At 35.6% G+C, this 23,342-nt stretch overlaps 1 protein-coding gene across 3 annotated transcripts in view; it reads left to right on the top strand.

Moving 5' to 3' along the window:
- The first annotated feature begins 2,608 nt into the window (after positions 1-2,608).
- Cdh7 (cadherin 7) overlaps positions 2,609-23,342 on the top strand; it is a 130,022-nt gene continuing 109,288 nt past the window's right edge. Inside the window, exons 1-2 of one of the 3 annotated variants that reach the window (XM_033757445.1) lie at positions 2,609-2,950; positions 14,847-15,255. In XM_033757445.1, coding sequence (XP_033613336.1) covers positions 15,046-15,255 — 210 coding nt within the window. In that variant the 5' untranslated portion in view covers positions 2,609-2,950; positions 14,847-15,045. Of the gene's footprint in view, positions 2,951-2,973; positions 3,033-3,212; positions 3,777-14,846; positions 15,256-23,342 lie in introns of those variants that run through there. The other 2 variants (XM_033757446.1, XM_010642692.2) reach the window with 2 other exon arrangements.

Here is a 23,342-nt window from a genome sequence, read left to right as displayed (position 1 = left end):
ATCATCTTTCTTCATAGAATTCTTCTGTGGAACGTCTATGTTCTCCTGGAGCATTTCAAATATTTTCTCTTATCTTTCAGTTTTTATCACTTGGCCCCTTTTTTGTGCTCTCACATTTGATATGTTTCATAGATCTCATTATATGTTGTGTGGAAAACTAAATACCTCTATATTTTCTCAATACATTGGAAAGTGCTTGAAAATAAGAGATGCATCTCATCTTTAGGTTCCTGTCCACCAGTCTATAGATTACATAGCAAGGATTCAGGAAATGTATACCAGACTAGCAAATGACTAGGATAAGCCAGAATATCTCATCATAGGTCCTATTCTGGCTAAAAGAGGATCTATGCATTATTAGGTAAAATAAACCAAATACATAACATTTCTTATATAAATGCTAAACATTATATAATGCATATATATTTTATTATAATTTATCATTTATATTGAAAAATAATTCAAAAGAGACTATAAAGGGCTCAGCTATTTGAGAGTTTGCCATGTGGAAGAGCTTTTTATATTTTGCCAAATCAGTATTTTCCTACCTATGTCATAAGAAAATTCTCTTAACTTTTTATTCTGTTTCTCTGAAATATAGTTCTGGTACAGGTGCTGTCATTAATTTAATCAAGACAGTGAACATAAATTGAAAGAAGTACTTTTTTAGGTAGAGTAGAAAGGGAAATTCATCAAATAATATTATGTGTGGCATTGAAGAAAGAAGGCATCCAAATGAGAAATTTTCCTCATGTGTGTATGCATGTAGATGACTAGAAGTATTGTAGAATAAGTTTGAGGCTTGTAAGGAAGCATGTTATGCGATTTCACCAGTAAGTACATTGAATTATGGCTTATATTTGTATTTCATGGAATCTCAAACAATTGGATAGACCTTTGGATTCATCTACTGAGAGTAAATTTTCATTGGTGATTCTCAGGAAACTAGGGTTTCTAATTAAATACAAATCCTGGGGAAAAGAGAGGAGAAAAGAAAACCTTATGAACCAAGTCATTGCCCTAACTGAACCACAGTTTAAACCAGTGTATGAGCTAGAAGGTTATGAAAGAGCTGTGTCCTGAAAATCACTCCGGCATGTTCAATTTGTGTTCTCTTTGCTTTTTGCAGAATTTTCTGTTTCTCACATGCACTGACCCTTTTAGTCTGCACCCTTTTTCCTTGTTTTCTCTTCATAAGTAATTCTTCCTTCAGCTTTTCAGGCAATCTACGCCCTCTCATCATTGCATCTCAGCTTAAGTGCTGTCTCCTCAGACAAGAAGCACTCCTGATCTCCTTAGACAGAGGAGTGTCTCTGAGCTACCGTCTGTGTTGTCCCAAATTTCCTTTTCACTCCTCTAGGGTAACATTTTGTAGTTGGCAGGAACCTGGACCTTTTTCTAGGATGAATAGCTGTATGTCCAACTTGTTAGAGTCAGAAACCCTGAACCAGGGCCAACATTTTGCATAAGGAAACCCACGTTACCATTTCAGAATCTGTGTAGAGGCTATGGTTTGAGGGAAATTTTAAAAAGGAATGCAGGTAGGATGGAAACATCTGCTTCACGATGAAAGCCTGAATCTACAGTCAGATTTATTTTATGCAGAAGCACAAAATTTTGAAAAAAGAGGAAAATGTGAAAGTATCACTAAAATAATTATTACAATGTTTTTCCAATACTTTCCTCTAATGTGAGATGACTTGTATTAAAACAAGCTAATGAATGAAGATAACATAGTGTTTGATTAGCAATCTCAATATCACCTTATACACTTGCATGACCCGTTCAGGAAATAATTTTAAAGTAGCTTAGTATGTTTGGAGTTAAAAGCTAGACAGTACAGAAACATTCACTTCTTTATTAAAAAAAAAATTCAGTATGGGCCAAAGTTGTCTTGCGTCTTAGTGATGCTGAATCATAGTCTTTACGCTCCTGAAACTTTAAATCAGGAACAATTAGAAGAAAAGTTCCCAACCCTGAAGCCAGTTCATTAGGCAGACAAGGTGGATAAATGTAAGGCTGCAGGAAAATAAAGGGAATATTTCTGAGTATATAATATGTGCATGAATAATGGAGGATTTAAACACAGAAAAACATTTCAAAGGGTTGAGAAAAAAAGCCAAGGTTTCATGCCGGGTTACCTGGTGAGTGACATTCGCCTTGACAGAGAAGCTCAAACTTGGGGGAATCCAAGATATCATCTAAGGGGAGATAGAGATGCTTGATTCAATCATCCCGAGTTTGTGCAATTCATGAAAGTCTAGTGGAAATAAGGCATGAGATGAACATTTAAACAGGCCAGGATCCAAGGAGGTTTGGAGTTGAACATGTAAATTTAAAAATTTAATATTAAATAGGGTGTCATTGTAGCTGTCATTTGCCAGGAGAATAACAAAGCTTGCCATTGGAATTATCACCACGGAATTCATTTTGCAATGCTGAGTCTATGGGGGAGGGTAAGAGACCGCAAGCTGAATGGCCAGGGAAAGCTGGATTGGGTGAAGAGCAAATGCGCTCCAGTGCACAGGAAATCTGAGATGCTGACGCGAATAAGCCCGTGCCTATGTCCCAGTATCCAGAGAATCGCTGCTAAGGGCGAGTCGGTCAGGGAAGGAGGACAGATTGCATTGGCGGAAAGGGAAAAATGAAAAGAACCGTACTAAGGAATGATCTATTGACCTTTCTAACCCCCGTGGCAGAACGCCCAGTCATCAGGTTAAATCAAGCAACGGAGCAGAGGAAAGCAGAGCGTGCTGGAGTCGAGTGGCCGCGGCGTACTGTAAATAAAAGACCTCGAGAGGGTCTTCTACCCCACCCTGCGCGTAAATCATACGCTCGGAAGTTTTGTATTAGAGAGCCCAGCAGGGGAGGAAATTTTCTGCAAGTAAAGAAAGTAGAACTAGGGCAGTCGGAGGAGATTGAAAGGGCAAAACTATCAAGCAAGAACACTGTAAATTCTGATTAGTTTTATGACTTTGCTTTCATGCCTCAGGAGCTCAATTGATCAACTGCTTTCAAGACAAGCTAAGCAGGTGGGGTGTGTGTTGGGGGGGTGAGGCTTAAAAACATTCTCAAAACTCTCTTCCAGCTTCGTGCTTTCAGATGCAAATACTTCGCGGAGAGATGGATGGGCCTCAGCCCCTCCTACTTTCAACCCGCTTCTTTATTTTCCTGCGAAGGAATCCATCTGTACAGATCTGTTGGGAGGGAGGTGGAGGAGGGTGCGTGTGTGTGCGCGCGTGTCTGTGTGCGCGCGTCGGCCGACTGCTCCCTCTTTGCGTTCTTTGCCAATAGCCGTCACTGGGTCTTCAGGAGGTACTGAAGTCTCAGTAGCTTCCCGAGCTGGCCTCGGACTGCGCCCACAGCCGGCACCCACTGCGGTCGAGCATCCTCCTCCGCCTCCGCGCCTCCTCTGGCCGGCCCCAGCGCTTTCTCCTCCTCTCCCGCTCTCGCCCTCTCGCCCTTTGGCGGGACGCGCGCTCCCGTTAGCTCCGGACCTAGTGTCTGAGCGGCTGGGGCGATCTGTGAGACAACGGGACCCGGCGCCTGAGGCCCGGGCGGGGTCTCCGCGCCCTGTGATTGGAGGAAGAGTCGCTGTTCTCCCGGCCGGAGCAAAAGGGTGCCAAAAGGGTGCCTTCAGTCCGCCCCGCGCGCGGAGCGGCGCGCACAGTGTCCCGAGGCGCCTACGGCGCCTGACTACAGAGCACGCGTCCTTTCGGATGCAAACGCCTGGGTTCCTGGCGCCTGACGCCACCGGGAGGGCAGCGGGGCCCCAGGTGAGTGTGTCTGCTTGCTAGAGGCTGGGGAAGGCGCCACTGGGCAGAAGTGCGCCCTTGCAGAGTGCATTTGGAAGCAGGACTAATCAGTGAGCAGAAAGCGGGCGGGGGTATCCGTGTGGAGTTTCCTTGGGAGCTCCCAAGTTACTGTGTTTTGCGGTGAGACGTGGCTCTGCGAGGCAGGACAGGGGTGCGGATGGAGCTGCGGGCACTTGGCCCGGATAACGGTGTTGACAGACGCCAGGTGCGACGCGAGAAGTAGTTCGGGGTGAGAGCATATCCCAGCACTCTTCAGATGCATCGGTAAACAGTCTACAACGCTCTCCTCAAAGAGGAACGCGGCGGGCTCCTCTTTTGACCTTAGACTGATGGAGACACAACTCCGTGCAGCCTGTGCCGCCGGGTTCTGCAGAGGAGTGAGGCTGGACAGGGGTGTATGCCTGTGTGTGCAGCAGTGCTTTGAACCATCTGGCCTTTCGTGAAGGTGGAACTCACCTAAGGTTGCTTTGCTTTTTCCTATAATTAGTATTCTGCTGATACAGTGCATCCGCAGGGTTTGCCTCAGCTCCTTGTCCTCCTTCCCCTCCTCCCGGCTGTGCCTTAGGTGTGAGCTGGGGAAGGGTGCCCTGTTTCTCCGAATGCCTAGCGGACTTCTCCGTGAGCGCACAGGGTACAAGGCTAGTTGCTGGTGTTCAACCTTCCCGCGTGGATTAATGCCAAAGACCTTTGTTCTGTGTGCCTTCAAGCTTTAGATCCTTAACCCTACGGATTTCTTAGATGTCATAGTTCAGGTGAGTAAAGATCACCTATGAGTTCACCTAGCACTAGCAAAGGGCGAATTGTTGAGAAACCACAAGGACCGTGCTTCAGGACTTCAGGGATGCATGCATTGAACCATGAGTATTCTTAAAACATCTTTTACTTTGCAAAGAAAAATTGTTTGTTAGATTATGTACAAGAAAATTGTCTGTGAGATTTACCCTTCATAATTTCTATTACACGAAATGTGTCAGATCATTTTTATGGCAAAGTAACCCATAGATTTTATACAAAAGAAAAGATTTAATATCGATTTTTGGCCTTTGCTAAGTATTAATATGTAGTTTAAAATCAGATTGATAGCACAAAATTCATATTTTGAAAGGGTTTTAAAGCAATTGTAGGCTTGTAAAACAGAAAATATGCACAGATACACTTCCAACAACAGCAAAATAGTTTTGAGTCTTTATAATTTTAGGGCAAGTTGTGAGGGGGAAAGAGCATAGGGAAAAAGTACTACTTGAAGCTTTCAGGAACTCACCTCAAATTCATTCTTTTCTAAGGAAGAGTGAGGCTTTGTCTCAAACCAAGTTCATCTTATTACTCTATGCAAAGGAGAAATTCATTGATAAACCTTTCACTTTGTAAAGCTGTTTGGGAAAGTATGAATGAAGATGCAAAAGCACTGAAGCAGGGAGTCAAAGTGGCAACCTGGTGGTAGTCTTGCTTATAAATTAGTGTGGTGGCAGCAATTAGGCAGCATCTCTGTGTTAATAGTCTTATCCAGTAAAGCTTGCTGAAAGTCTGTCTATGGAAAAAATATAGAAAATAGCCATCGGCAATACAGCCCATCACTCCCATAAACGCTTTTAAGGTTTGCAGGTTTTATAAGTGGCATTGTGCTCTCACAACATGAGGTATTGTAATCAAGGGCTGCAATAGGCCATTAGGATTGTGTTAACAATCAGTTGACAGACTTACAACTCTTCATAAGTCTACTTTTATTGATTTAATAGCACAGAGAGCTTTTCACTTTCTTATATTTGTAAAGCATCTATATTACTGCAATCCACCCTTGAATTGACTCTGAATTTTACTGTCCAGTGCAGAAGAGCAGGTGGAGAGCACATTCCCTTGGCCGCTGTTCAACCTTCCATGGTCCAAAAATCAAACCACTGTCTCCACTCAGGCGTGATTTGTTTGCCAGTCTTCCTATTATTCAGCATTTTTAAAATGGTAAAGCTGATATAAACTGCTCAGAATGTGTTCAGATATTGAAGACGTGAATGTATCTTTGTGTTGAGTCAAAGACTTTGTCAAACCTTTCAGACATTCTTTAAAAAGTACTGGGCTCATAAATTGCTTTATATTGTGAATATTTACTGTGAATATTTACTGCTGAATGATTCATATCTTCCTGGATTGTATAAGGTTTTACATCTATTGCTTTAACAGCATGTATCACATCATGGTTCTCTCACAGGAAAAAAAAAATCATTTGATTGGAAGGCTTCAAAGACTTAGCTTAAATTAGGAGTTTCAGAAACTTCTAAAATAGCTAACATGCATTAGTTAATTGCAAAGGGACTGTAGTGAAAGCTGTTCTTCCTTCAATGAAGGAATTGGCTGATCCTTGATGGGGTGATAAAGGGGAACTGAGGACAAGGAAAGAAGACATGTGATCAGAGTCCTGTGTATGACACAGCCTGTGACAAGCCGAGCAGATCTAGCTGTAACCTGCAATACAAGAGTGCCTCCTCTGGGAATTTGCTGGTTCTGCAGAAAGATACCCCTGCAAACACTTCTGCCTTGGCATTCTGCAAGTCTCCTCACTGGTAAAATTACCACCACAAATGAGTATGCAGACTTCTGTCCATACAATTATTTCATATTGTAATATATATTTTCATCCTGAAAGAGTTTGTTTTCTGCTCTTCTGTGTAATGTTTATTGAAACATGATGCCTTTTATTGAAGTCACATAAATCACACCTGGCACAAGGTAAATACAAGGGCAAATGACAATTTAACATGGATACAGCCAAGATCACTTATTTTTTTAAAAAAGGCCAAGGAAAATGAACTTAAAGCATCGTTTTACCACTTTGTTATTGCATAAATTATTGAGGCCTGAGCTTTATTATTTTATTTACTTTTTAACTTGTGTCGGTTTCTTATAGTTAATTACAAACCATTGTTCCTCTCTGCTTCAGTACTTTCACTCCTGGCGGTAGTTGCTTGTGCTTAGCTGAAACTGACACTGCAATTCACTTTAAGAAGTTTTCTTTCTGTGTTTGATAGCCAGATGCACACTATAGCCAGTGTGATTCATTTCCAGAGCCCTTGCCTGCATATTTAAGCCAGTTAATTGTAGGAGGTTGTGGTCTGTGGTTGGAATGTTATGTGGCCCAGGGAACTAATTGATTTGGACACAGTTTCTTTATGTGAGAAATCTCATGTCATAAAGTCCCAAGCCTCACTAATTAAAAATGTAAACATTTATAATTTCAAGTGCAAAATGGAAAGCTCTTTTATTAGCATTAAAATAATTGAGTATAATGATATAAATTTTAAATTGCATATAGTTACATCAGATTAAATAGTACTGCTTTGATCTACTAGAAGCTGAAGAGAGTAGAATTAAATCTAGAACGATGATAAGGTGAAGACCAGAAGTCTGCCACCTCAAAAATTAGAACATAAAGTCCCTACCAAAAGGATACGTTGCTACCATAGTTATTTTGCCAAACAAAATGGATTTCTGTATATCTATATCTATATAATTTTTAGATAATTTCTTGAAGTGATGATGCCATTTCTAAAACATCCACTGGATCTGATGGTTAAATTTCAGCTAAGTTCTTAACATCATAATGTAATCAGAGGTTAGTTTTTCATTATCATTTATGGAGAAGTGGGGAAGCATACTGCTCATTTTCTTTCTTTTTTTTGTTACAGAAAGATATATATTTATTCTTCCTCTGTCCTAACTTTCCACTTGACTAGTAGTCATAATGATCTCCTACCTGAAAATTAAAACTCTTCATCATATAATATTTGAGTATGGTCCAATCTACTTTTTTGGCTTTTTGGAAAGATGATAAATTTCAAAGATCACACCTTAACAAAGATTCCTGATCAAATAAACAATTTTTAACCAATATTTATTGCATCAAATTATTCTCAATGCAGTCAGCTATGTGATGTTGGGCCTTTTAATAAGATATTACGGATTTCAATTTCATTTGGTAGCAAAGAAAGAAGGGACAGGATTAGATATTTATAAAGTCTGATTCAGTTCAAATATGCTATCCATCCATTGTTCCACCACCTCAGAATCTTCAAACATAAGAAGCAGCAGAACTGAGGAGTTCTTTATGCTTCTTCTGTGAACCCTCATGAGAAACAGACCATTTCATTCTTCAATATTGTATAACATTATCTTTAACTGTCTTACATACACTGCCCTTATTAGCTTGGCTTGTAATGTCATGGTTCCAAATCAAGTGAGGCTGAAACATTTTGAGAGCTCTTAAAGGCTTCTCGATCTTGTTTACTTTTCTGTAGTGTTGAATTTTGACATCTGCTCAGTCGTGGATGGAAGAACATTACAATATATCTCGTTTCCCTTCCGCATTTCCAAAAATGCATTGAATAATTCTACTTTAAAAATAAGTAAAAGCAACTATGAATAAGTAATATCCATTACACAAAGCTGATTACTCTAACTTGTGAACAGAAATCACAAGCAAGGCCACATGGTCACAGGTAGCTACCATCCTGGGGTAGAAGGATGTATCCAAGAAGAAATTGGGTGAATCAGAAGACAATGTCTTCACTTAATTTAAATAAAGCCACTAAACACTTAAAGTATATCCAGAAAAGAACAGATGTTTTCCCAAACTACACCAAAAACTAGTAAGTGAAAGATAGTTTCTAAAGCAATTGCATTTTTGCACAGTGTCCTCTAACCCCTGCTGTGGCATGGTTTCTACTTTTACAACTGTACATTGTTTGCTTTCATTAAGATCCATTAAAAGTATTCTGCTTTTAAAAGTGCAATTCAACTTTAAAACAGTCTTGGACATAATAGTTTTTTTTTTTTCCCCAACAGCTAATGATAAGATTTTTTCCCTCATTTTTTGTTTTTATTATAACCATGATTTCTTTTGTACCACTATATTTTATAGATGGTGAACAAAATAGCTCAGGAAATATCAGTTAGACTCTGGAAATATTTAACAGTCTACTGTTATTGAATCATTCTATTACATGTAGTGATAGTTTTCAAACATCTTTTCTGCAGTTGCTTCCATAGGAAATGCAACTCTTTAGCTTTATTTTTGGATTATTATGTTCCACTTAATGATGAACTGCAATACATTTTTAAAGAGACATCACTTCTTTTATTCAGCATTACTAACTAGAAATAAGCTGTGCGTCAGACCTAGTTCTGATGCAAACTCCAAAAAACCTGAACAGCTGCTCTCTGCCTACAATTTAGAGAAAGTTTGGAAGTAATAATATGCTTAATTGCTATAAGCCATTGCTATGTATACTCAACTGCATTCACCACATTATGATTTAACCTCAATGATGTAAAATCTAAAATATATATATATATATATATATCCCTTTAGTATAATCAATAGTTATCTATTATAACACAGATTACTTTTAGATAGTATATAGTGGTGTATACCTTTTGAAAAAACAGTCGACCATAAATAAATTCTCAGTTATGGATGTTTCAAAATTATATTCGTGGGCATACATACTAGCTTAATATGATGGATAATTACACTACTCATAATGTTTTGAGCATGCTGACTTTAGATGGAACAGATTCTGGAAAATTTAAACTTTTGATGATTCAGAAATGATGTTTTATTGCATAAAAAACATTATTTTTTTAGTAAGAGACTTCCACCATTGCTTTTAAGTAAAAACAAAACAATTCGTTAAGATCATGATAGTCATTTAATCTGACTTTTAAAGTGGTTTTTACAGGAAGGCTAAGTGAACTAGAAAGTTTGAGAGAGTTTTGTTTTAATGAATTCATTTTGGTAAAATAGTATTAGCTATTAAGGATAAATGCATAACAAACAAGCTGGTTTGAAATAATTCTTTGCCACTTAGTTGAACAAAAATAATTGAAACAAAATGGTACCATGATAAAGTGATTTCAGTTAAAATAAATGATGTTCATTTAGCACATATTTCCTAACTGATTCTAACCCACTTTTTTTCCCTTTTTGCTTCAACCCAGTTAATATTTCTAGACTCCTTTTATGCTATGGATTAAGGTGTACCATGCTAATCACACTATTTGTGATTTTCGTGTAACTTCAGTTTGGAAAAAAATGGAAAATATAACATTTTTTAAAATGCAAGATATGACCTTAAAGTATCAGAGATAATACATCAATTTTAATTTCTCCTCAGTTGACTTTATTTCATATTGGCCATTATTGCAGTAGCCATTGCCAGTACTCTTGCAAACACCTGTGGTTGACCCCTATTCATTTCTCTGCCGAGGTATTATTTTCCTTGTTTTCGCCTCCCCCCCGAGTTTTAGTCCCACGTTTTTAACTGTCCAGAAGTTGACATGTGTCTGTAGAAGTTACCTCATCTGTATGCCAACATATATTTGTGCACTTTTTATTGCTAGCAAAAATGAATAGGTCTGCAGTCCAATCTCCAGAAGGTCACTCTCCTAACCTTTCCTCCAGAGTAGGGTACCAACCACCCTGCATGGGGCAAAGGTCTCTTTATTTTTTAATGTGCCAGCTGTTATTCACTTCTCTATGGGAAACTGTATAAAAGAAGAAGCACAAGAAAGGGGGAAGATGAACTGTGTCTATGTCTCAGACAATATGCAGGGCTTCTGTTTTGGGGTACAGATTTTGAGGGAAAATATCCCCTGTGAAAACCTGACACGTGTGATTTATCCTCTACCCAAGTTCTGTTACGTGTAAAAATATTCTTGTAGTACCTTTATATATGCTAATACTTTAGGAAGACAGAAAAACTGATTAGACAGTCTATCCAGTGCATAAAGAAAATTTAAGATTAAATATTACCTACTTCTTTTTTGACAACCACAAACAGAACTAAAAGCTTTTTTAAACAATAACTCTTTTGAGGTTCTTCTTTCTCACATGATAACAGAGCTCACAACAAGAGAAATCTGGTTGAATGGCTATACTATACTTTATCTTCAGAAACTGTTTTGATTGAAAAGAAAGTAGGGATTTAGAGAAGAGGGATGAAGAAAGGGGGAGCTAACATGGAGCCAGAAAATTTTCCAGCTGCCATATCAGATGTATGTTCCTAGTAATGCTGATAACTACCAAAAACGGTTGGAAAACGTATAATGAAACACACTCAAATCATAATTACCTAGCCACCATTATCTGGTTTTCCCAGTACTCAAAAAGGTCTTGGGCATTTATCTGCCTTTTGAAGGATAATTTCCTCCAGAAATGGACGCAAAATTCATTAGAGTATTCTGGTGCAGTCTTGTAGTCCTTGAAACAAAATAGAGAAAACTTGACTCCAGAGTTTGGCAAATATTTCCAATACTGCAGAAAAGCACAATGGGATTATTTCCCAAAGGGATTCTGATTCAAAAATATGGTACAGGTACCAGAGAATTTATTTATTATATGATTAATTTTCTATGTAGAGAACCTAGTAGATTCTAGTGAATACATACAGTCTGTAAATATTTATAAATATCGATTAATACCTACCTTTGTTCTAATTACAGTTGGTGTGAAGATAAGAGTGTATCCATTCATTATGGTCTATGCTCATGGTAGTTATCTTATAAAGCTTTTGATTGAAATAGAATACTACTCAGTTTTCAAGCATCTTTACTTCACAAATACGGCTAATAGCTGTCTCCCATGTATATTCTACAATCCCTTATTTGGTACTTCCCAGCTACTTATATAAATGATGAATCTTGTGTGGAAGAGGAATAATCTTCAAGAGGCAAGAACAGTAAATTTAATAGCTCTTGTTAAAGATTGCGCTATATTTTGTAAACAGACTGAATGGTTCTTTTTACATTCTTCTCATTCTTATGCATACCTACTCCTCATCTTTAAGAATTAGCAATATGCACTTCATTATCACTTTTTAAAAGCCTAATAAAATCAGTTTTGTAAATTGTATATAAAAGTAATAATTGGAGAAAAGTCTAGACAATATGATTTATACTAGCTCTTCATTTTATAAATTCCAGGGTGATCCAAGGTCATATAGCAAGAGAAGGAGGCTGCAGTACAAAGACTCCAGTAATCAGATCTTAAATCCAACTTTCACTGGGTCCCTGTGTAAATTCAAACTTCTCCAATTCTGATACCAGTTTTTGAATTTTAACTCATTACAGAGCAGGTGTCCTTAGGGGAAAAAAATACACTTATATATTCTCCAAATATTTTGATGCCTCTGTATCTATGCAGATGTTTTACTTATGAACATATATTTCTCTGACATCAACTGCAGCTATCAAGAATGATTTTACTAAAAATGACTACCTAATATATTTTAATATTGATGACAGAACAAAAACCAACATCACTCAACAAGCTTTAATTTTATTGTAACCAGTTTAAAAGTAAAAATATATGATGATAATAGTAATCCCAACAACTGTTTTTAATTGCTTTTGAATGTACCAAGGACCATCCATAGCATTTCATGATTTACGCATTTGATCCTGTGAAGTAGATGCCATTATTGTCATTTCCATTTCATAGTTGAGAAGCTTGAGGCTTCATCCTGAATCTTCACTGCTTAGAACTTTACTTATCTAAGATTGCATAGTTAAGACAGGACCGACCCATAATTTGAGTCTTTATTTGATGCAAATATTCTGTGTTTACCAGGACGTACTTACAATAACTTATAGGATTTTTGAATTCTCACAGCTCATTTGCTATTTAGACTTTTCACAAATGAAATACATATTCACACGGACTCATTGTTACCAATTATACTCAATTCAGAAAGTAGCCTAGATAATACAGTTTGGCCATATTACATATTGAAAACATTGTTTTAAGGTTCAAAGATGAAAACATTAAAGTCATAGTTTCCAAGAGAAAGTTCATTCTTTCTAGAGAAATGAGAGCAGCAGCTCTAAACATCTCTTAGACCCTAGTTTGCCACTGCATGAAGGAAGCTTCATGAACGAGCTCCAACTTGAGCTGATGTCACTCAGACTAATGGCCGCCCTTCTTGATTTCTGCCTTGTCATTAGACTAACTGATATGCCAGTGTGACGTTTCCTAGTTTTAGTAACTATTCATCTTCTTTAACTCAGGAGAGCCAGGCTTTCAGACTTGTGTATGATGAACTTCTGAATTAAGCTGAGGGCAACAGTGTGCTGCTGCTTGCTTATAATCCTGAGTCTAGAGCAGATAGTCCCTTAGGATTTCGAAATAAAGTGAAATTCTTTTCACCTTTTAAATTTTTATACTGATGCATAATGATAGTATACTCACTGACTCTAGTGAGATACTGGGACACTTATACACAACATGCAATAAACAAATCAGCATAGTTAGCATGTTTTTCCTCAAACATTAATTTTTTTGTAATCAAACATTAAAACCCCAATCTTCTTAGCTGTTTAAAAAAATAGAATAACTTGTTAAGTGTACTTATTTTCTTGGGTTATAAAATGCTAGAATTTAATCCTTCTCTGTGTGTTTTTACACACACTAACCAACTCTCTCTATCCCTGGCTGTCCCCTGCTCTACCTTATCTCTGGTAACTGGATTTGGGAGATTGCATTTCATGCACAGGCTGCAGATAATATATGAAGCTAATAGTCACCCCTCCTATTGTCTCTCAACATACGTGGATTTGCTGAGTTTTGAGCCATTTTGAAGTCCTCTCTGGTGCATCAGAACTTTATAGAGTTATTTAAAAATGTAGGTGTAGATTTTATGGATCCCAAAAATCAATGTACCTTATTACTTCTAGTTGTATGGAATATTTAACATAATTAATAAATTTGTTTTGTTCTTTAACATTTACTATATAAAATATGATTTCTTAAGCAATTTCGGTGTCAGAAATATTTATCTACTGAGTAATAGGCATTTTTATTAAAGGGGAGATGAATGGAAAGATTAAAAACCTTATAAGGATTGAATATATTTAGCTTTAACAAGGATGTATATTTTAGCTTCATGTTCTTAAAACTATATTTTTCTCTGTTCCCCAAACACACACACACACACACACACACACACACACACACACACACACAAATACATCGCTTTCTTAATCATCCCATTGTTGATTAATGTATAGTAGATGAAATGAATTCACAAACCAAAGTGAAACACAGTGAACATCCTTGTCATAAATGCTCATCTCTTTGTGTTTTGGAAGGCTTTTGGAAGTTTTGGGTAACTGATTTTGCAATTTTTGTGTAATCAAAATTATGTGACTACAGAAAAAGACAGAAGAATAAAAGGATTCTTTCATGCTGTTACTGAAGCTCCTCCTGGGTGCAAGCCAGCAATCAGTGCGTCTCACAAATATAGATTGGTATTCTCACTCACCTATTGATCAGTACTATACTTCCATAAATATTTATACAGAAAGGCCCTACTATGCACAAGCTATACAGGAAAATGTTCCAGAAAGATTTGTTAAGTAGTGAATAATGTCAGAGAAGCAGCAAACTCAACATGCTACATCGCCTACATGACAATAAGTTTGAAAAGTGGAGAATAGAAACTACTGAGGTTTTCATCTGATCACATTCAAATCAGAACACATCAAAACAGCTGGTGTTCTGTGACTCAGAATCAATCAACCAATTTTGAATCACCTCATACTTTTTTATTTCTCTTTGCAGTTTCACGGAAGAGATTTAAACCAGCATATGTCCTTCCCATTTGGTTAAAACCCTGCTTTGAGCTGGGTGCTTTTATATTCTAATACTGATGAAACTGTCTGTAATATAAAAAAGGCTAACATTAAAATGATTTTTAAAATGATGCCACTAAATTTGTGTAAAATAAACCATATGTTCAAATAAAATATCCTAGGAAAAACATGAAATGTTAAGGTTGTGTTCTGGAATGAAGATAATTCTACATCAGTGGTGTTTATGTGACTTAGAAAATATGACAATAATTGCTGGTATTTTCTGAAGTTAAGATGGACATATTAATTAGTATAGAAATGATATGTTGGGAAATTCAATACTAAGTTAGTAAATTAAAGCTAAATGTTATGTGTTTTGGTTTCTGATGCAAGGTCTTGTCTTTGTTTCAATAGGTACCTATTACACCATTCTTTGGCAGAAGCTATTCAGCAGTGGTGACCTCTTCCAATTCAACACTCTACAAATTATTATCTCTGGACTCCCAGCTGACACCCTGCCGGAGGCAAGAGCTACTGAGCCAACTGGAACTGTGCCTTTTCTCTTGTCAAGTTTTTTTTCTTACACAGGAAAAAGAAAGAAAAAAAAAAAGAGATGAAGTTGGGCAAAGTGGAGCTCTGCCATTTATTGCAGCTCATCGCTCTTTTCCTGTGCTTCTCTGGGATGAGTCAAGCAGAGCTCTCGAGGTCTAGATCAAAGCCCTATTTCCAATCAGGAAGGTCCCGGACCAAGCGCAGCTGGGTGTGGAATCAGTTCTTTGTACTGGAAGAATACATGGGTTCAGACCCCCTCTATGTAGGAAAGGTAGGGCACTTGGCCTTTCAAAGTTACAAATGATTGTTGTCAATGTCTGTGTTTTAAGACTGCTCATTTTTGCTTTAGGATTCAAAGCAAAACATTACTCCTGTGAAAGGATGTTGTATGATTTGCATTTAGGCTATTATCTAGAAGAGTGAAGTCATAATTTAAGGAGTGATGCTTCATTCCTAAAAACAAATGAGAAGTCCCAGAGGACTGTTTTGCCATTATGGTAGCACACTGCTAAACTCCTAGCATGAAAAGTAGAGCAAGCTTATCCAGTAAGAGATGAAGAATAGTGGGTTCTCATGCCAACCGACTTTCTAACTGCTCTTTAAGAATACTGTGCAAATAATTTCCATCCATACATTTATGTTTATATATCAAGTATATCCTAATACTTATGATTTGGAAAGTGAAAGGTAAAATAATTAAACCTATGGTTCTAAATTATGAACACACAACCTGTTTTTCATGAAAGTTTGTTTCATAGATTTTTTTTTTTTGCTTCTTAAAATTTCCATTTAAAGATGAACATGAACATTCAACAATTATAAATGACATAGGCACATGGTGAGCTGTTCATGGTACGTGTATTTAGAGGACAACTGTGGCTAAATTGACATTTTTTCCCCCATAGGTTGTTTATCTAAATATGTGGGCAGAAATCTTTCCTTTGAGTTCCTATTTATGACTTTTACTCCATCATCCTTATATCTTTAATCTTTTTTTTTACAGATTTACTGAGTTTTTCAATTTGCTTCTTATTACTGATGAAAGTTTTCTAAGTAGGGTATATCAGCAAGAAATATAGATCTCCTTATTCGTACTCTTCATTTTGTCACTTTTATGCTTCTGTTCCTCATAAAACAAAGCATAGCTAACTGATAAGTTTATCAATAAGCTTTTTAAATTTTGAACAGTTGTAAAAGAATCTTGATTATTTATTCCATGGGTCATTTTTTCACTTGAACCTTAAGAAATGGGGAAAACATCTTTGTTGATGGATATTTACATAATTCAAACTAATATTTATTATATTGATGACTATTTCCATACTGTTCCTCTATATTTTATAAATACTGATTAATACTATATTCTAAACAGAAATATGTAAATAAATTTAGGATATTTAGGCCTGTAGACTGGGATTATGTTTAGGATGAATACTAGCATTTTACTTTCCTCAGAAAGCATATATAAATACACATGTGTTTTTGTGCAGATGCATTTTTTCATAGCCAGTCTCTTTTACTAGTGTGTAATCATATAAATTATATATGTACTAAATGTTCTGCCACCCATCAGTAATTTATGTTCTATTTAGAAAAAGAGAACAGAATCATAGTATATTTTTTATTAATAATCTAGTTCTCGGGGCCGGGGATTTGTCTCAGTGGTTCTGCTGCCTAACTTGCAAGCACAAGGGCCTGAGTTCAATCCCCAGTAGCAAAAAAATAATAATAATAATAAAAAAATAATAATCTAGCTCTCAACCTCATTTTTAATGCACGTTCAACAAATACATTAAACTTTCTTCAATGGACAGATCTGTAATATTCAACTAATTCAAAACTGCTCTTTGTGACAATGGATTTTTTTTAAAATGGCAAAAATATTTTTGTTAATTAGGTCTGAAGTTGAGTTGTCTGGTCCAGGTTGGCATTCTAAAGATAAATACCATTATAAAATTCTAAAAAGGTAATTTAATTTTTTATAGTTTCACATATAATTCAGATTTTTTTAGTTTTAACCAATTCCTAAATTTTGGTAACTTAAATTCCAAATGTATATGAAGTTATTGGGCAATGCTGTTTTTTACTTTTCAAAAAGAAATTTCATAGTCGTTTTGATGTGGCACTCAAAGATCCGTTAACAGAAGTATATGTGTGCAACCCAGTCACTCACACTGAAATCTTCAGGATGGAAGTGATTTGTATAAAAATCTTTAATTAACTAAAATACAAAAAGGTCAGTGCAAAACTCAAGGTAGGGCAAAGATCTATAAATCAGAGAGAAAAATACAAGGCCTTAGGCCAAAAATGTATATTTCTTTAAGAAAACTTTAACAAAGAACTGAAGTACCAAAGATTGTATATATGAGGCAGTGAAGATCATTTTTCTTGGTGCCTGAACAAGATAAATAAAATTAGCCTTGGCCTCAATACGTTTTTGATTACCTGGGTATATAAAATTGATAAATTTTTGTTTGTTTAATTGAAGGAGGTGATGACTAGGATGACAAATATTTACAAAGCAGAGAACTAAAAATTATACACAAAGATTAGGAGGAATGGTTAGGCAGGTAATCATGAAAGGAAAATAAAGAACTTAATTGGTAATTTCCACATATATATTGTCCCACTCTTAGTCATCTGCTCAAGTTCTACCTGTTTAGGTAGTCTGGGGGACGTAAGTGATGACTTTTACAAAATTTACAGCTTATTTATTTACTTTTTAAAACTTTTTTTGGGAGGGGTACCGGGGGTTGAACTTGGCTCCTTGTGCTTACAAGGCAGGTGGTGGAACCCCTGAGCTAAATCCCTGGCCCTTTACAGCTTATTTTGATCACATAATGGGTAAATACTGTGTATGTTATATTGATGTCCATTTTATTGTGGGTTCTTAGTTATACAACATAGGGTAAGTTGCCCACTATATTAAATTTTAGTCTCCTTGCCTCTAAAATGGGAGTACTTCTATCTAGTCAATGCTATTAATAATTGTTATCAAAAATATTTGGAATAGGTATTCAGCTAACAAGACATTTTATACTTTACTACATATTCACTGTAAACTGACAGTTATGGATAATCTATCATTTTATGTGTCATATGGAATACATTGGGTATCTCAAATTAAAACTGATATATTTTATATGCTAAATATTATTTATATTTATTCCAATTAATTAATGAATTGATTGATTTTGGGTGCCCTTGGAACTACAGATATCATGTCTAAATTTTTTCCACCCTTAAAATTTGGAGACCAGTTAGTACAATTTCATCATTAGAACACTGTGGTTGATGCGGCCATGTTATGACTTTCAACTTCATTATTGTAGTCAATTTACTGAGTTTGCTTGGCATATGATAACCCAAGAACAGAGTAGAACCATCTGTCAGATGGAACCAGGGATATTTCTATGAATGAGCACTCACTACGGCTGAGACTTCAGCCTAGACTCTGCTAGTGCAAACTTTATCACCAGCTTTCCTCTGTTTCCTTGTGATATAATTTAATAAACCCTTGACCTTTGTTATGTAAACTTTAGGAGGAAGACTGCAGACCTTACAAAAAAGGGCTTTGTTTTAAAGAACAATAGTGCACCTTTCCCTGAGTGCACATAATTATTGATATGCCTGATTTCTTCTCATTATGTGGGGGAAAAGTGTGGAGCATCATTTATTTTCTTGCTGTGACTATGTGCTGTCCGTGAAGTGCTATTCTAGGTACATAGGGGATCACATTTTCTGCTCATCTCATTGTATCACCCTGTCCTTTTCCTCACTTTGGCATTTCGCATTCCCTGACCATCTTACAAAAAAAAAAAAAAATCTGTCTACAATACCAGCTAGCCTCTGTTCCTAGCATTATATGTTTGTCATCTTTCCTGACTGTAATGGACCTTCCAGCCAATGTCTGTGCCAGAGGCCATTACTTTCCCGAGATGCGAACTCCGTGCATCTTCCACAGTCAGTTTCACACACTGTTCGCATAACTCTTGCCTTTTTTGCTACTTCCCTTTCTGCCTTACTTATTCAGGGAGAATTTATACCTACCACCTTTGTAGAGATCAAATACATATTATTCAGTATTTAGGATTCACTTTCCTTTAAATCGAGGCTTGCTTGAAAATGTTGATCATTTTTGATGCATTTCATTAGACTTCAGCATCTCTCACGAAGAGGTTCTATATCTCCTGATTTCTAAAGCTGCATTGTGTTCCAAAAAGGAAATTTTCATTGTGAAAATAGGTTGTTAAAAAAAGTTAAATTTCAAATTGGATTCCTTAGCTGAGAAATTTTTATATTGCGTACATACAAAGAAAATAATACTGTCCAAGCATTAATTACTGAGGGAGGAACATATCTATCATAGTAAACGATGCACATTTTATATACTCGGAGGGAAGAAAAGACAAAGTACACTTTCATTGCGCATTTTGCTTAAAGTCAGATGAAGTCTTGAAGGAAAACGGGAACCCCTTAGTTTTTTCTAGGAATGCATAGAAAATCCACTTTCATGATAACTAGAGTTAATTTGTAAAGGCCCTTGTTCTTGCCTTCTTGTTAGCTCACTGATAGATGTGTGGAACTCCTGGTGGTTTCAAAAGGAATTTGGACATGGATCAGCTCTGTGGGATGCAAATAAGTTCAGATTTAAAAAAAATACTTTCTGGCACTCATTTCTAACTCTTAAAGTATTCCAGTGTAACTACATAGTATTAGGTATATTTTTCTAAACATAAAATAAATAATTTAACATTTTTGTGTAGTTTTTTAACATATTAAAAACACAGTATGTCTCATTGTGCTACTAAAATGCAGAAAATTACAATTAATTCATTTTAATACTGCTAAGCATCATCAATGTTATTTTATGATGGAAATGAATATTATGATTCCCAAAACTTCATCAGATGGAAATATGTAACTAAAAAGTGAAGCAAGAGGAAAACTTTCTTAAATTTTCTTAATTGTACAGAGTTTAGGTTAAGCTAAAAATTTCCCCTTCTATCTGTTTGCATCAAAATTATTAAAAAATGCTGTCCTTCATCTCTATTTATGTTTATACACACTCTCCACTTGGTTATTGCTGGAGGTCACAAAAATAAAGACTAAAAATTAGTCTACAAGACTTGTGTTTTTATGTTAGATTTTTCATGTAAAAGAGGTGACATAAACTGAAATATTGATTAAAGCTTTTCCATATAATATAAATGTTAACTGATTTGACAAGCTTCATGTGGAGGGCCAACTGACACACAGCCACAGAACCTGCTACAGTCTTTGTGGCTACGATGCATGGCAGAATTAGATAGCCACAGGACAGTCATCCAGCCTTTCCTGGTTTAAGCATATATAGCAGACAAGTACTATATTTGGTGAAATTTCCTCCTATTCATTTTGAATGGTTTATATAGATTATAAATCTGAGCTTGATTGCCAGAGAAACATTAGTATGCACTTATATGCTTAAAGTTGTATGCAAAATAAATTCTGATTTGCATGCTGATAAATCTACTGTCATGTTTCCTTCATTCTTCTTTCCCTCTTTAATATCTTTCTCAAATACTTGTCAAAAACCAACTATGTGATAGATTGTGCACTAAATTTGATAGTTAAAAATAAAGAGATTTATTTCATGGAGTAAACATTCTAGTTGATAAGCCAAGCAGGTAACCAGATAGCAAAGAAAATAATGAATATTACAGCTAAATTGAAACCAGGGAGTCAACACATGGATCCATGAACATGTGTGTTCATGAGGGTATGAGGGTTTGTCCCTTTGTAATTTTTTTTTAGAAAAGGTCTTTAATATCCAGCCTTCCAATGAGAGAAGGAGGGAAAGAGGGAGAGGGAAAAGGAGAGGGAAGGAGGGAAAGAAAAAGGGAGGAAGAGAGAGAGAGAGAGAGACAGAGAGAGAGAGAGAGAGAGAGAAGGAAGAAAAACCTGCACCAGGGGCTGGGGATTTAGCTCAGTGGTTCTGCTGCCTGCCTCACAAGAGCAAGGACCCAAGTTCAATCCCCAGTACCCACCACCAAAAAAAGTACGGCAAAGCCTTCTAAAGTAATAGTAGGTAAAACTTCATGTAGTAAGGAGATTAGTAAGCAGAAACCCATTGACTTATAATCGCTTTTTGTCATTCTTTTAAACAAGGCTGAGAAACAGTAAGTTTTAACTTCCTTATTTGTCAAATGAAAATACAATAGGAAAGATTTTATTTTTTTATTTTGAAGAGATTTTATATTTAGAAATATGTTGTAAGATAATGTTTGCAAATCCAGTTTTTGTAAATCTTACATGACAGCAGCAAATATTTGAAACTGGAAATTAACACTAACACAATACCATGCAATAATGATAGAGCATGTTCAAATTTTGCTAATTATTTCAGTAAAGTACTTTTCCTGGTAAGAGCCAAAATAATATCATCATTTTTAATTTTTTTTCTTAGACTTCTCAAATCTGATTTTTCAGTCTTTTTTTTTCTTCAGTCTTTTGTTACAATTCTTGACTAGTAATTTGCTAAAATATCTCACAGTGTGTATTTGTTTCATTTCTCTTTTTTAATGAATACATTTCAGGAGATGTGTTTGTTTGTTTGTTTTTTTGTTTGTTTTTTGAAGAGTACTACAGATATAATACCTACCCTACTTAGCATACTATCAGTTGGTAGAGGATATTGATCTGACTTAGTTGTAATGATGTTGACTTTGGTTATTTGGTTAAGGTGGTGTCTTCTAGTTTTCTCCACTGAAAAAACAGTATTCAGAACTTTGATGTCTTGAAAGAGGAGTAAAATTATGTGAACCATGTCTACTAATGGGAAAAAAAATAGTAACTCTGTTGTGAGGCTAGTATGAGATAATTAAATATAATCTATTGTTCATTTTTAGAAGCAGGGGCCAAATTAAAATGTAAAATGCTATTAGGAACGTGCATAGTTTTATGTAGTCATCGGTCATGTTTCTCAAAATCACATTAACTTAGAAAGTCTTGGTAACATTGATTTTGTTTTTGTCTTTTTTTCTGAACTACATCATATTCTTCATACTCAAAAAGTCCAAGAATATTCTGTGCTTATCTAAAGTTATAAAAAAGAACTGTTTTATATCATTGATTGGGGTCCCAAATACCTATAATTATAAATACATTATCATTTTCAGAAAATAGACTCTTAGACTCCTGTATATTAAAACAAATACCAAGAGAAATTATAGTCAAATATTTTACAGTTTAATGTAGTCAAAATATAAACAATGGGAAAATTTATATTTAATGTTGAAATAATTCAGTAATGGCAACTACTTCTAATGATTTCTTTATAGAGTTTATAATATTTCTATTTCATACTCAATACTACATAGATCTTCAGGAGTTCTTATGAGTTAGAAAGGTGGTTTTCTATTAGGTGAGATATAGACACACTTGAAATAAAACAAAATAAATAAGCAATTGGTATATGTGGAAGTAAGTAGGAAGAGATTGGTTCAACAAATATTTGAAAAATATACCTTTTATCAAAATATGTTTCATGGGCTTTATGATAAATTTGTATTAATTTTAGTTCTAAATGTTTATATTAAATAATTTCCTCTTCTTCAAGTCCCACAAATCTTAGAGCAATTAGAATTAAAATTAACACTCATTTGTCATAAAAGGAATAAGTAACATTTTGAGAAAGATAAAAAAAAATCCAGGACTATATTTATCTCTTTAGACTGTCACAACAATATAACGGACTAGATGGCTTACAGAAGAGAAGTTTATTTCTTGTAGTTCTTTAGGCTAGGAAGTCAAAGTTCAAGGTCGTTATCTGGAGATTGCTCTCTCTTGCCTATTAATTACCTTCTTGCCATGTTCTTAAATGGCAAAAGAGACAGATCTCCTCCTCTTTTAAGAAGGCTCCAAATGCTATAGGATTAGCACCTCGATACCTAGTATAATGTTTATTGCCTCTTAAAGGCATTAATTACGAATCTAGGAATTTGGGAATTAACGTTTTAGCATGCAAATCTATTGAAAAATGCATAATTTGGTCAAAGAATCTAAATTTACTTTGGCTCATAAAAATATATACATAAATTATTAGCAAGTAATTTTGAAAACAGTAAAACATTTTGTGTTATATATCTGTCTGAAAATTTAAGTGAATGCAGATCAAAAATATTTGAAAAAAATGCATCTGTAGTGAACATGTACAGACTTTTTAATTTTTGTCCTTATTCCCTAAACAGCAAAGTTTAACTACTACCTACATAGGCTTTCCACTCTATTAAGTATTACAAGTAATCTAGAAATGATTTAAAATGTACAGTTGCTCTACATAGCCATTTTGTAGAAAAGACTAGAGCTTCTATGAAC

The sequence above is a fragment of the Fukomys damarensis genome, unplaced genomic scaffold (assembly GCF_012274545.1).
Source record: "Fukomys damarensis isolate Sample0158 unplaced genomic scaffold, DMR_v1.0_HiC HiC_scaffold_30, whole genome shotgun sequence".
In the NCBI taxonomy this organism is placed as follows: Eukaryota; Metazoa; Chordata; class Mammalia; order Rodentia; family Bathyergidae; genus Fukomys; species Fukomys damarensis.
The sequence above is the reverse complement of the archived record's forward strand: the minus strand, read 5'-3'. Positions and strand labels throughout refer to the sequence as shown.